This window comes from Syngnathoides biaculeatus, chromosome 19 (assembly GCF_019802595.1).
Source record: "Syngnathoides biaculeatus isolate LvHL_M chromosome 19, ASM1980259v1, whole genome shotgun sequence".
Lineage (NCBI taxonomy): Eukaryota > Metazoa > Chordata > Actinopteri > Syngnathiformes > Syngnathidae > Syngnathoides > Syngnathoides biaculeatus.
This window is the reverse complement of record NC_084658.1, coordinates 2074095-2088801: the sequence shown is the minus strand read 5'-3', so window position 1 is coordinate 2088801 and position 14707 is coordinate 2074095. Positions and strand designations below refer to the sequence as shown.

Sequence of the window (14707 nt, the reverse complement as noted above, 5' to 3'; positions counted from 1 at the left end):
ACCCCAAGCGACTTGAAGCTGTAATTGCAGCAAAAGGTGGCGGTACAAAGTATTAATGGAAGGGCCTGAAATTATTGGACACCCCACTTTTCAGGTATCTATTTGTTAAAAAGGATGAAATATCCAATAAATTTAATTCCACTTTACGATTGTGTCCCACTTGTTGTTGATTCTCGACAAAAAAAAATGAACATTTTATATCTTTATGTTGGAAGCCTGAAATGTGGGGAAAGGTTGAAAAGTTCAAGGGGGCCGAATACTTTCACAAGGCACTCTATATATAGGGACAGCACGGTGGATCAGCTGGAAAGCATTGGCCATACAGTTCTGAGGTTCCCGGGTTCAACTCACCTGTGTGGACTTTGCATGTTCTCCCCGTCCTTGCGTGGGTTTTCTCCGGGCACTCCGGTTTCCTCCTACATCCCACCCTAAATTGCCCCTTGGTGTGATTGTGAGTGCGGCTATTTGTCTTGATGTGCCCTGTGATTGACTGGCAACCAGTTCAGGGTGTACCCTGCCTCCTGCTCGATAACAGTTGCGATTGGCTCCAGCACTCCCGCGACTTCAATCCCAGCCCTCCCTGTGTGGAGTTTGAATATTCTCCCGGCACTCCGCTTTCTTCCCACATCCCACTCTAAAATACCCCTAGGCGTGATTGTGAGTGCGGCTGTCTGTCTCGTTGTGCCCTGCGATTGGCTGGCAGCCAGTTCAGGGTGTACCCTGCCTTCTGCTTGATGACAGCTGCGCTAGACTTCAGAACTCCTTCTCGTGAGGATAAGTGCCTCGGAAATTGTATGTAACTATGTATGGATGTTGGAACATTTAGCTTGAATGTTAGCTTGATTGGTTTAATGAAATTGTGTCTTGAAGTCTGTTTTATTTTTCTTCTGCGGATTTTTGAAATTCTAATTGTGTTGAAGTCGTGATGGATGTCTTGCTGAGGTTTCATTTTATTTATAATACATTGATATGTCTGTTACCATTAATATTTAAAGCTTTATAACATTAATTTCTCCTATTTTTCTGTCCATGTGACTGACCCCTCTCTTTCGTTCTCGTTCTGTGTATCTAAAAGTCTCTTCTACAGGCATATTTCGTAAATGACGCAATAGAACAAGTGGCTCTCTCATCTATTAGAATTGATCAAATCAGCAGCCATTCAAGGACTGGTAGGCGGGATCACTGAGTAAACACCCAATTGGGTGTAAGTAGGTGACATCACCAACTACAGGAAACATGGCGTTGCGGGAGCTATCGTCACTCGAGAAATATTTAGGACTGAAGAAGCCCAACAAGTACAGCACCCGAGGAGACAAAAAGGTGACAAAACCGTGCATTTAGTGTCTAAGAGCTTCGATTCATTTCAAACACGACGGGTAATAGGCTGCGGAGACGAAAGTTGTGCTAAGTTAGCCACGTGTTTGGTCACTGCTATATTATATATCCATCCATTTTATTAGCCGCTTATTCTCACAAGGTTCGCGGGGTGTGCTAGAGCCTATCCCGGCTGTCATCAAGCAGGAGCCGGGGTACACCCTGAACTGGTTCCCAGCCAATGGCAGGGCACATGGAGACAGACAGTCGTGGTCACAATCACACCTAGGGCCAATTTAGAGTGTGCAATTAACGTTGCGTGTTTTTAGGATGCAGGAGGAAACCGGAATGCATGGAGGAAACCCATGCAGCCACAGGGAGAACATGCAAACTCCAAACAGGGAGGGCCTGGATTACTATGGAGAACTATGAGGCCAACGCTTTACAGCTGCCTCACCGTTCCGCCCTGCCATATTATATGTAGTATTACGAATTTACAGCCGTAACATTCTTTGACACTATAGTAATGGGCGTTTTTAATCAATCCTCCATGAAAATATACTATTTTATCTTCTCCAGGTGTTCATTTACTGAGCACAACAGAAAACACAACATGCTTGTTAATTGAACCAGAAACAGCATAGTGAGAATGGTTAAATCAGAATCAGCCTTAATGGCCAAATATGAAACAACACACAAGGAGTTTGTCTCTGGCAGCCGGTGCCTGGTACGACATTGATTTAATACGGAGCTCTTTGTGCAAAGATGCAATGTCTTCTAGCATTTAGAGCATTTAGAGTTATATGATGGTTATACAGTGTGGCCTTACTTGTTAGCGGTTCACTGTTATACATCAGTGCAATGACAATTATGCAAAGGGTGCAATTCAACTTTTAATGTTACAATTACTGTTACTCATACTGATAGGACCAGCAGGATGTGAGGGTCTGTCACAACAACGGCACAAGGCAGAAAATAGTTGTTTCACTGATCAAGAATTTAATGACTTAATTGCAAGAGGAAAAAAAACTGTTTGAATGCCTGCTAGTTTTGATTTGGATTGATCAGTTGACCCTAGCTGACAGAAGGAACTAGAAGAGCTGGTGCCTGGTATGTGGAGGGTCCAAAAGGATCATGCCCACTCTGGTCTGAGTTTGAGTGTCTTCAAGAGTGGGTAGGGTGGTGCCGACAATCCCAGCAAGGTTTCGTTCAGCGGTTTTTATTATCTGTTGAAGTCGGAGTTTGTCCTTTTTTGTGGCAACCCCAAACCAGACTGTGATGGAGGTACACAATACAGTGGTACCTCTACTTACAAAATTAATCAGTTCCAGAAGTTGTTTTGATTTTTCATTAGTGGAAGTGCAAAAAAAACAAGCATTCAAGTACATAATGTAAACAAGAAAAAAATTATGTTCATTTACCTTTGGTGTGCTGGGAGACAAAGCGAAAAGAAGGGTGAGTGACAAGGAAAAGGCATCGTGGAGGACGGAGGAGGAGGCAAACTTTGATAGCCAAGAGGAAACATTCGTATGAATGTGCTCACGCACACAACTTGATTCCACTAAAGTTTCTTGGGGCCCGTGGTTAAGAAAGATGAATTAACAAATAAATGAATTAGCAAAAAACACAAACTAAAAAGTTGTAGTTTTCCAATGTGCATTAGCTTCGGTGACAGTCGAGTGTCCTAGAGAGCAGCTCTCTCGTGCCACACAAACCAAGATGTAGGAAGTAGATCATGGGTAAAGATTGACATCCCTCCCAGCCAATGGGATGCCAAGAAAATACTCATGGCCAATTGGAGAGCTGCTCTATTGCGCCACACAAACCAAAATACAGGATGTTTACGTTTGGTGGAATTTGGGGAATCCAGCGCCCATTTTTTCCTTTCATATGATGAATTTCCTTTGAACTAGAAACAATATTTTTCTGAGGAAGTGCTTCGAAAACTGAATTTTTCATTATGAAAAACGTTCGTCAGTAGAGGTACCACTGTACTGAATCGATGACTGCTGTGTCATCTAAACTGTCTCAGGAGGTCTCGTGACAGGTCATTTTTCCTCAGAAGCCACAAGAAGTACATCCTTTGTTGAGCTTTTTTGAGGATGGAGTTAATGTTTGTCTCCCATTTCAGATCTTGTGAGACTGTAATTCCCAAGAACTTGAAGGTTTTGACGGTTGGCACAAGACCGTTGGACAGCATCACAGGCAGCTGTGGTGAAGGAAGCCTCCTTAAGTCCAGAATCCTTTCTACAGTTTATTAGTGTTAAACGCCAGGGTGTTGTTGGCCTCACCAAGCTCCAGTTTTGCCACTTCCTCTCAGTACACAGGCTTGTCGCTGTTTTTGATGATGACGAGAGAGAGAGAGAGAGAGAGAGAGAGAGAGAGAGAGAGATAGAGAGAGAGAGAGAGCGAGAGAGAGAGAGAGAGAGAGAGATATAGAGAGCAGAGAGAGAGAGAGATTCGTATGAGAGACGAGAGAAGATTTTGCGAGCTCACTATGCGACATTGACAGACGTCCAGACTCACATTACTCATCTACAGATCTGTTCGCTCAATACTTTATTTGGACCTGAAAAGTACTACCGGTTCTTAGAAATTGGAGGACATTAATTACCTACCTTCTTGCAGTTCCCTGTGCTACAGAATAATAATGGTCCTCCCCTAATGGGCCTGGTTACCATTGCCCGCCACCTGGTGAAAGAGGCCAAGTGTCCTGAGCTATTGGGTCAAACAGCAAAGGACAGAGCAGTGGTGCATCAGTGGCTCGAGTACAGAGTGAGCAAACTGGATGGCGTGAGCAAGGACGGGAGCAGAAGTATACTGAAAGTAAGCACTTTGAAATAATAATGAAACTGTGAGTGTGGTAGAATTGTTGTTGATGATGATGATTTTTTTTAATGATTTATTTGTGTCATTTGGCTGCAAATAAGTATTTGAACATCTATATCAGCTAATATTCTGACCCTCAAAGATCTGTTAGTCCACCTTTTAAAGTCCACCTCCACTCCATGTATTATCCTGAATTAGATGCATCTGTGTGAGGTCGTTAGCTGCATAAAGACACCTGCCCACCCCATACAATCAGTAGGACTCAAATTTGTAGCATAGCCAAGACCAAATAACTGTCCAAAGACACCAGAGACAAAATTGTACAACTCCACATGACTGGAAAGGGTGACGGAGAAATTGCCAAGCAGCTTGGTGAAAAAATGTCCACTGTTGTAGCAATCATTCGAAAATGGAAGAAGCTAAACATGATGGTCGATTTCACCCGGAGTATAGGCCCATGCAAGATATCACCTCGTGGGGTCTAATCATCCTTAGAAAGGTAAGGAATAATCCCATAACCACATCACAGGACTGGGTCAATGACCGTAAAAGAGCTGGAACCACCGTTTCCGAGGTGACTGTTGGTAATAAACTAAGACGTCATGGTTTGAAATCATGCATGCCACGGAAGGTTCCCCTGGTTAAACCAGCACATGTCAAGGCCCATCTTGAGTTTTCCAATGACCATTTGGATGATACAGAGGAGTCACGGGAGAAAGTTTTGTGGTCAGATAAGACCAAAATGGAACTTTTTGGTCATAATTCCACTAAATTTGTTTGGAGGAAGACGAATGATGAGTTCCATCCCAAGAACACCATCCCTACTGTGAAGCATAGGGGTGGTATTATCATGATTTGTGGGTGTTTTTCTGCACATGGGATAGTACGAGATCACTGTATTAGGGAGAGAATGACTGTGGCCATGTATTGTGAGATTTTGGGGAACAACCTCCTTCTCGAAGTCAGCGCATTGAAGATGGCTCCTGGCTGGGTCTTTCAACACGACAATGACCCGACGCACACAGCCAGGAAAACCAGGGTGTAGCTCCATAAGAAGCATTTCAAGGTTCTGGTATGGCCGAGCCAGTCTAAAGACCTAAACCCAATAGAAAATCTTTGGAGCGAGCTGAAATTCCGTGTTTCTCAGCCCCAGCCCAGAAACCTGTCCGATCTAGAGAAGATCTGTGTGGAGGAGTGGGCCAAAATCCCTCCTGCAGTGTGTGCAAACCTGGTGCACAACTAAAGGAAGCATTTGAACTCTGTAATTGCAAACAAAGGCTACTGTCCCACTGTCAGGTTCACCAATCAGACATTCATTAAACAGGACAAAAAAGGAAACAAAGACACCACTTCAAGTCTCGCGAGGAGAGAGGAGAGGAACTGTCTCGTAGAATTCACCACTGCACTCTCTGATTATCCTCTCCTCAGCACTTCTATTTATTTAGTTTTAAGACGCCCCTTATTTACATGGATGTTACAAAAACGAGACAAGCAAAACAGTTTGAAACAAGGTGTACATGTTTTTTCATGTGCGTGTGCGGAAGATTGCTGAGTACATGTGTGGTCATCATTTCTTTAACAGGCAGCAGTTCAAACAGTTCTGATGATTAGATGTTTTTGTTCTTGCTATCTCCTGCTAGGAGGCTGTCATGTTATCTAGAGCAGAGCAAAGCATTTCTTTATTGGAAGCAGATGTAGGATAATTATGATCACAATTATTCCTACATTTCCATCTGTTTATCCTACATTTGCTACCACGTTTTCTAGAGCAGAGCAAAGCATTTCTTCATTGCAGGCAGAAACAGTAACTGAATTGGAGCAGCGCAAAGCATTTCTTCATTGCAGGCAGAAACAGTAACTGAATTGGAGCAGAGCAAGGCATTTCTTCATTACAGGCAGAGCAGTAACTGAATTGGAGCAGAGCAAAGCATTTCTTCATTGCAGTCAGAAGCAGTTACATAATACTATTTACAATTATTTCTACATTATCCTGTTTATCCTACATTTGCTCAAATCCTTAAATCATCTAATAGATCACCCTTTTGGCTTACACTCGGAGGAAAACATAGCACTAATTACTTGTAATCTTCTGGATCAGAGAACAGGTCTGGAAGAGAAGTCATAACGTCATCATCGTGGTCAAGAATATCACTGTCATTACTCTGTTGTGCCCATAGTGGATATATTTCTGCCAATTTTGAATTTGTCGGGGCAATAGCAGTGGTTATAAGTTGGTTAAGTGATGCCTTTATGAAGGGAATACAACAACATCCACACAATGCAAGAATAGCTGCAAAGAGCGATAGAAACTAGGACAGAGAACACCAAATTTTTAGATTTGCCAAACTTTTTTTTTTTTTTTTTTCCCCACCACTCAGACCTGGTTGATGTGTTTACACGAGTGCTCCTTCATGTTGTAGTTCAGGGTGCGGAGGCCTTGAATGACCCTTGTGCGTGACCCATCAGGTGCTGTGATATTTGGAATAAACAACACTGGTCACCGAACATTGAGCAGTCGCCACCCTTCTCGGCCAGGAGCATGTCTGTCGACTGCTATGCGGTTCTGGAACGTCATGAGTGAGGTTGCAGCTGGTTGTTCCCTTATGGCAATTAAGCCTGCTTCCATATAATTACCTAGTTTCTGTACATTGTAATCTATGTAGTTGATTTTATCAACGTTTTTATTAGTTCTCCAGAACAAGATGGATTCCCATCCTGCAGCAATCTCGTTAACCAACTTATACTTATCTGGTATGCAGTTGGGATGCCATTTGTATGTCAGATCTCCATCTTTGCAAGAGGACCTTCTCCTTGGGGAGGTCCAAAGATGGATGCGGCCAATTGTATATCCTCTGCTTTGGATGGAAACACAGTCACAGATAAGAGCAGTGATACCAGTGTACACGTTCCTGCTGCATATATCAGCGTGTCATACAACTTTTGACCTACACACCACCACCACACATCGCTGCATGGGAGCAGTGGGGCAGTTTGCAGATGGATATCCTGACACCATGTTTTGTTGAGACTTCCCACATTAAAATCTGTCCCTGTAAAGCTAACACAAGAGAAATTAGCAAATGCAACATTAGTAGAAAATATCAGTTTATCATATACTGCCTTAGTTGTTGGATAAACACTTTTCCATTTCTGAGAAGTGGTGTTAGGAGTTGTTTTAGTCATTACCTCCACGGTACATTGTTTTGGGATTTCTGTTGGAATGACACGCATTCGTGGCCCAGGGCCCATGCATGTGATGTAACTATAGTTTACCTTGTTAGCTGCATTCTACATTAATAACAACCAGTTTTGTTTCCTATTTGTAAAAATGATAATCATAATAATGAAAAAATGTTCCTCAGGCTTTTTTGGTTAGAATACTCCCTCCATAGTTTACGTACTCTTTTGTATGGCATTCGGGTTTAAGGTAGCATTAAATTGGCAAATGGTGAGAAAAAACAGGGGGTTTCATTTAGCATAAGCCCAAAGATGGAATCCCCAGCAATTAGACTCTGCCAAGGAATTGAAAAAGTGCTTAAATGATTCATTGTGAGGCACACATGGAGTCCTCCTCTCATGCCTCGGTGACTCCCACATAGTTGTTTACCAATGTTATTTGAAATGAGGTTGCGCCTCTTTATCTTATGTGTGGTAGGCATAGTTGACTGAGTATAATTATTGGTTCTGTTATGTATTTTTGTCAGCTTTACAGGTGTCCAAAAGTAGCATATGAACAAAAATATCATTACGGCTGTCAATGCTGCAGCCCAACATGCTATCATATTATTTAGCCATTTTGAAGTCATGTCGACCAAGTCACCCCTAAATGAGTCAAGTGTCTTTTAAATCTTCACCAGCCTTCAGGTATTTTCAGATACTATAAATCTGCACCCACCGTATGCTGGACTTTGTTCACCTTTCCCCTTGGGTTACTCACCTGAGAGGACCTTTTACAGTGTGTAAGGTGTATCCACGTGTTTCTTTCTGCAATTTTGTGCATGTCATTCAGCTCTTGCTCAGTCTACGCCAGTGTTCGGGTAAAACTGCATGTACAGTCGATGTTAATTCATAAACAGACAGGATGAATAGACAAATGGCAGTAATAAGGTTATTAAAGCACAGTAAAAAAAAAAAATTCTCTGGTGGTGTAGTGCAGGGATGTCAAACTCATTTCTCTTGCGGGCCACGTTGTAGTTCGGGTTTCCCTCAGAGGAACATTTCGAGTGAAGGTAGCGTGGGATCGATTCCCACTCAGTGATGGTGTCTACATCTGCACTGCGACTGGCTGGCGACCAGTTTGGGGTGTAGTCTGCCGCTGCCCGAAGTTAGCTGGGATTGGCTCCAGCTCTCTCTCCGAATAAATGCAGAAGGGTTGCGTCAGGAAAGGCATCCGGCGTAAAAAAATCAAAAAGACAGTTCCTGCGGCACCACCATGAATGACAATGGCACAAAAATGGCTTTACACATCAATGCTGATAAAATTCCCAATTTGTTTCCACTCCTATCAAATTGATGCATGTGAAATTTCCTGGTGACACGCCATTAGAAAACATTTTTTTTTTTTCAAGAGAAGTTAATGGATACACAGAATCCGCCAACTTTTTTTTTTTGAATTCGTTATCAATTAATAGCAATGGTATTATCTCTGGATCTGTGCAAACAACACAATCTTTTGAACACGTTTTTTTGTATGTAGTTATCCAATTTGTTTTGTTTTTATTTATTTTTTTTGGGGGGTGGGACCTCGAGTGGTTCCCACAGGTACCACTCGAACAGAAAAATGAAAATAACGGATAGCGTTTTCATCCAGCACCCAACAGCAAAATTTCACTGTTTAGTCACCATTATGACAGCAGTCTCACTCCCATGTGTAACCGGACTACAGTGACCTTGGCAGTGGGAATGAGAACAGCTATCTTCAGTGGCCAATAAAAACAAATTAGTTTTGTTTGTGTTAAGAATGGTTTCAAAATCAATAACTTTCCTACAATCAACAAATGAATTCAAGTACACCTTTTTGCAAATTTTTAAGCTGTTTGGGGTTCTTAACTCCTGAAAGGGACCCATTTTTGTGTGGTTTTTTTTCCCCTTCATCATTCGTCTATCTCTCATTGTGTGGAAATTATTGGTAATTTGTATGGTCTCCCAAACAGTGTTTTGAATGGAATGAGACCCTTACGTGCTTGTAATGTATGTATAGTTAGACTAAATCTATTATTGTGTCCAAATTGCCCCTACATGTGATTGTGAGTGCGGCTGTTTGTCTCCATGTGACCTGCAATTCACTGGCAACCAGGTCAGGGTGTACCTTGCCTCCTGCCCGTTGACAGGTGGGATAGGCTCCAGCCCTCCATGCGACCCTTGTGAGGATAAGCGGCTAAGAAAATGGATGGAGGGATGAATGGATGTGTAGCTTGGGGAAACTGACCACGCTTTGGATTGTCGCACGCAGATCAAACAAGCCCCACAAAAAAGTTTTTTCCATACAAGTTAAATCCATGGATCATGTAATGCCTTTGTACCAGGGTTACCATTCCCCCTGTTGAGACCTGAGACTTCCTATGGCTCAAGATTGCCGCCCCTTAAAAATGTTTTGGTAGAAATTTTTTTTTTTTTTTTTGCATCTGTGCTGACATAATTCCTATTTTGTAATGTAGTACCTTATTTTTTTCCACATTTTAAGTTCTGCTGGTAAGCTTTTTTGTTGCATTTTGTTCATCTCAAAAGTATGTCTTCATTTTGTTTCATGGTCAGCTAATCCCGTAAAGGTTTTGGCTGCTGCTTCTTTTGCTGTTTTATCTGTAAATCCATTTCCTAATGATTCTTTGTCTGTTTTTGATGTGTGTACTGCACATTTACATATGGCTATTTGTTTTGGTAATTGAACTGCTATGAGCAAATTTTGTAGTAGCTCTGCATGTGTCACTGTGTTCCCTGTAGTTGTCGCTATTCCTCTATTTTTCCAGTATTGCCTGTGTAGATTGTGATACCACCGTGAATACAGCAGCATCTGGTCTCAGATTGTTTAAGACTGTCCAATCAGATATTGTCTGTACAGTTCAGTCGTCCCAATCCAAATGTGGTTCTTTTTCTGTCCAATCAGGAACATTTCGTACTACCAAAACAAATTGTCCCAAACTCTTCCACTCCTGTTGTAATGACGTGTGTGGTGGTGTCCATTCCTTGTGTAGTGCATTTAGTTTGTCAGTCAGTCTTGTTCCTGTCACCACGACTGGTATACCATCTGAGTACAGATAATCATGAATTTTTCTAGTGTGGACTGTTATAAGTTTACAGTATCTTATACTACATTGTCACATCCAATGAGTCACTTCCTACATTATTTTGTGGTTGTTCAATCACGTCTTGAGCTGTTTGCAGCAAGAAATCTCCTGTTGTTGTGGAAAATTTGTTTGGAATATCTAAGGTGTAATAATAGAGAGCTGGATTCCTATTTTGTAACATATTTAACTGTCCTCCCAGTAATTCCTTTTTTTCTTTTTACTTCTATTTTTCCTGTCAGAGAGGGAATTAAGCCCAGTCCTAGTTTCAGCAAGCCATCTCTTCCCAACAAACGTACGGGGCAAATTAAAAAGTTGCATTTTGGGAGCATTAGTTGGGTCATTTTTGATGGGGAGATGGCTGCTCTCTTCCTCATCTGCGGCCACAGTTATTAAATGTTTCGCATAAAGCTCCATAAATTTCTCCTTCCTCTGTCAGAAAGGTGTCAACTTTCTTTTTCTTATTTCTCGCACTCTTTCTGCGTGTAGTGCTTGGTTAACGTAATGTTACAGGCTGCCAGTCGGTTTGTCAACCCAATATTTTTCAATCCATTGTTTTGTAGGATTATTTGAATTTGCATGAAGAGCATTTTTTAATTGCCCTTGATACACACTCCCTGGAGTGTAATCTTCAGGAATGCCACTGTTTGCTTTAAAACATGCAGTCATTCCAATTCTATATTCTTCAAATGGTTCATTGTTATTTTATTTTGCTCTTCCAATGGCAGAACAATTTGCTTTTTTTCTAAATCGAGCAGAGGTGCATGATATTAACCCTCGAACTCCCTGCTGCTGTGAGAAAATACTTTGCTGTCATCCAAATTTATTGTACTTCCACACCATTTAAGTGGTAAGATTTTCTCAAGTCTTGCGTTCCCTGGACGAATTATGTTACATCAAATTTATGAGATGGCATACCTTTTATGGCCGTTTTCACATCATCTTGAGTCCAGACTTTTTTTTTTTTTTTTTTTTTTTTTTTTTATGTGTGTGTGTGTGTTTCTCTTATTTTATCCTGCAGGTTAACTATATATATATTTTTTTGTGTGTATGTTGAGCTGGCCAGAAAAGTCCCATTGTGATGTTCTGTTTCAACTATTTTCCCATTTATCAACTATTTTGCCATTTGTTTTTCTCCAGTTGGAGTCAGCAGTTCACCTAGGGTGACTAAACTGACTTCCCCTGAACAGGGTGACAATTACGTTCCGTTTGAGGTAATTCTCAAGATTCTACCAGAAGTGGCGGAGATTTCTTACCTCTGCATCCTCAAACAGTTGTCACTCAATTTCCTGTTCAAATGAGGCAGCCAACCTCCACTCACACTTTTACACATGCACACGTTTCACGGAGCTCACGTACAGGACACACCTTGCCCTTTTCTCACTTTTATAGACTAATTATTCTACTCGATAGTGACAAGTATTCTCGAGGTTTGGTTCTGCCGCAGTCCCCCAGACGCGCATTCACTCATTCCTCATGAGTGTGGGAGTTTCCTACTCACCACAGATGTCTTCACTTCCTTCGGCTTCTCGTCAACCCTCAGGCTCCAGGCGCAAAGTCGAGGCCCAGTCGTGGAAAGGGTCTCAAGTGCCATGCCCACGGTTTTTGCCTGGACGTCGACTCTGCCCCTGGAAAGGACCAAGTAAATGTCAGGTTCACCAATTAGACACTCATTAAACAGGACAAAAAAGGAAGCAAAGACACCAGTTCAAGTCTTGCGAGGAGAGAGAAGAGGAACTGTCTCGTACAATTCACCACTGCACTCTCTGAATATCCTCTCCTCAGCACCTCTATTTATTTAGTTTTAAGACGCCCTTTATTTACATGGATGTTACAAAAATGAGACGACAAGCAAAACAGTTGGAAACAAGGAGTACATGTTTATTCATGTGCGTGTGCATGTGTGCAAGATTGCTGAATACATGTGGTCATCATTTCTTTAACAGGCAGCAGTTCTTCGCCACGTTATCTAGAGCAGAGCAAAGCATTTATTTATTGGAAACAGATGTATAATTATGATCACAATTATTCCTACACCCACATATTAACATTGGTTTTCTCAGGTGTTCAAATACTTATTTGCAGCTGTATCACACAAATTGTTAAAAAATCATATGTTGTGATTTCTGTTTTTTTTTTTTTTTTTAGATTATTTCTCACATTGGACATGCACCTACGATGAAAATTTCAGACCCCTCCATGATTTCTAAGTGGCATAACTTGCAACATAGCAGGGCTTTCATGTACTTATTTTCTTCACTGTAACTCATGTTTGCATGTAAGTCGGAAAGCACAAACTGACAGTAACAGTAAAAAACTCTATAAACACAAAATATTGAATAAAAAAAGATTTGTAGGCCATAAAATTAAAACTATCCATTGATCCATTTTCTGAGCCGCTTATCCTTATCGGGGTCGCGGGAGTACTGGAGCCAATCCCAGCTGTCATCTGGCAGGAGGCAGGGTACACCCAGAGCTGGCACATGGAGAGCGTCAAAAGTCACACTCAATCACTCCTCGGGGCAATTTAGAATCTGCAATTAATGCATGTTTTTGGATGTGAGAGGAAACCAGAGTGCCCGGAGAAAACCCACGTAGGCCTGCGGACAACATGCAAACTCTGTACAAGCCCAGGGCTCTGCCACTGAGGAGCTTTTTTAACCACCTCGGTGATCTCAACCCCAGAGCGTTGGCTCCACAGTTCTGAGGAGTTGGTTTCAGATCCCAGCCCCACCTGTGTGGAGTTTTCATGTTCTGCCCATGCCTACGTGGATTTTCTCAGGTCACTTCAATTTCCTCCCACAACAGACATGCCGCCTTTGATTATTTTTCAGAACAGAAGCCATGACACTTTGTGCGGGTGTGTCGAAATGCTGCGGGGCGCACTATCCACCTCCGGTACTTCAGGCAGGAGAAACTCCGCTGTCAGATGAGTGCACCCGAGTTCAGTGCACTGAACTCCGGCATGCCGAGTGTCCTGCATTTCTTTCCCGCTTATCTTCACTTGGGTTGCGGGCGTACTGCAGCCTCCCCCATTTATCTTTATGCTGGGATGAGAATTTTCTGCCAAAATGACCATTCTAGAGATATGCGCAAATCCGTTGAAAAAAATATCGGCGGGGGGGTAGGGGTAGGGTATCGTGCGCCTGTCTCTCGGTGGTGGGCTCCGAGCTGCAAGTTCAGCTTAGTGCTCGCACAAGCACGACTATCATATGCCATTCTAACTTGCTCGGTAGTGTAAATATTTGCATTTTGCGACGTAAACATTGAAACTCTTTTGCGGCTGATTACTCGATTGGACAACAGAGTTATATAGTATAACGATCCAATCGTGTTAGTGGTTAATCGAGTTTCACCATTGCCATGTACATGTGTTCTCGGTTCTCAGAAATTGCAGTGTAACTTGTTAGTTAGCCAAGTAATGGCGCATGGAACTTAGATAGCGCGAACTGTGCGACGGTGTGTTCATAGTTTTCCGACGGCAAAAGTGTTAGAAAAAAAGGATGAAGATCGAGCAAGGGCAATTGACAGGGATGCTGGAATCAAAAACTGTTTCAGACGGGCATGGCTTGAAAAAAGTGTACCCTTGCAGATAGGACCGAAAACGGTATCAACATGTCTAACCGAACACATACAAAAAGTGAACATTTCCGCTCATCACCCCCCACCACCCATCGACAGACATTTTCAGTGTTTTTCCAAATTGGTCATTCTCATCCCTGTTTGTGGGAGAAGGCAGGGTACACCCTGAACTACCTGCCAGTCAACTGCAGGGTGCGTATAAAGAAACACCCATACTCACATTCACACCAGTGAGCAATTTAGAGTTTTCAATTAACCTACCTTGGAGGTTTTGGGGATGTGGTAGGAAACGGTATGTAGCAGCGTTGCTACCCATGGGATTCTTTCACTTGATGCGGGACTACTCAATTATTGCAGGAAACTCTTACTCATATATGTGGGAAGTGCTTATGTATCCCCCTACTTATATTCTCATTCCATAAACTTCATGAATTCACCGTCAGTCCCAGTATATTTCAGTTTTGTAGCCGTGTTCACTATCCTTGTCTTACATGCCCCTTCTCTATCCTTGTCCTCTCCTCCATCCACAGCATGTAGTGCAAGGGTGGGTAATTCATTCATGCAAGGGGCAACATGACAAACGAAAACTTTATTAAAGGGGTGCATCATTGATAATTACAACTTCATTCGAAACTCTCTACATCTCAGCAATTCTTAAATCTCTCCCATTGTAAAATACATTAAATATATTTTGAAGAGCT

General features: G+C 42.2%; 1 protein-coding gene across 2 annotated transcripts in view; it reads left to right on the top strand.

Annotated features, from left to right (window-relative positions):
- The first annotated feature begins 660 nt into the window (after positions 1-660).
- The window catches only part of eef1e1 (eukaryotic translation elongation factor 1 epsilon 1), a 39117-nt gene continuing 25070 nt past the window's right edge, over positions 661-14707 (top strand). Inside the window, exons 1-3 of one of the 2 annotated variants that reach the window (XM_061804816.1) lie at positions 661-792; positions 1076-1320; positions 3943-4140. In XM_061804816.1, the coding sequence (XP_061660800.1) occupies positions 1237-1320; positions 3943-4140 (282 nt within the window). In that variant the 5' untranslated portion in view covers positions 661-792; positions 1076-1236. The remainder of the gene's footprint in view (positions 793-1075; positions 1321-3942; positions 4141-14707) is intronic. The other variant, XM_061804815.1, reaches the window with a different exon arrangement.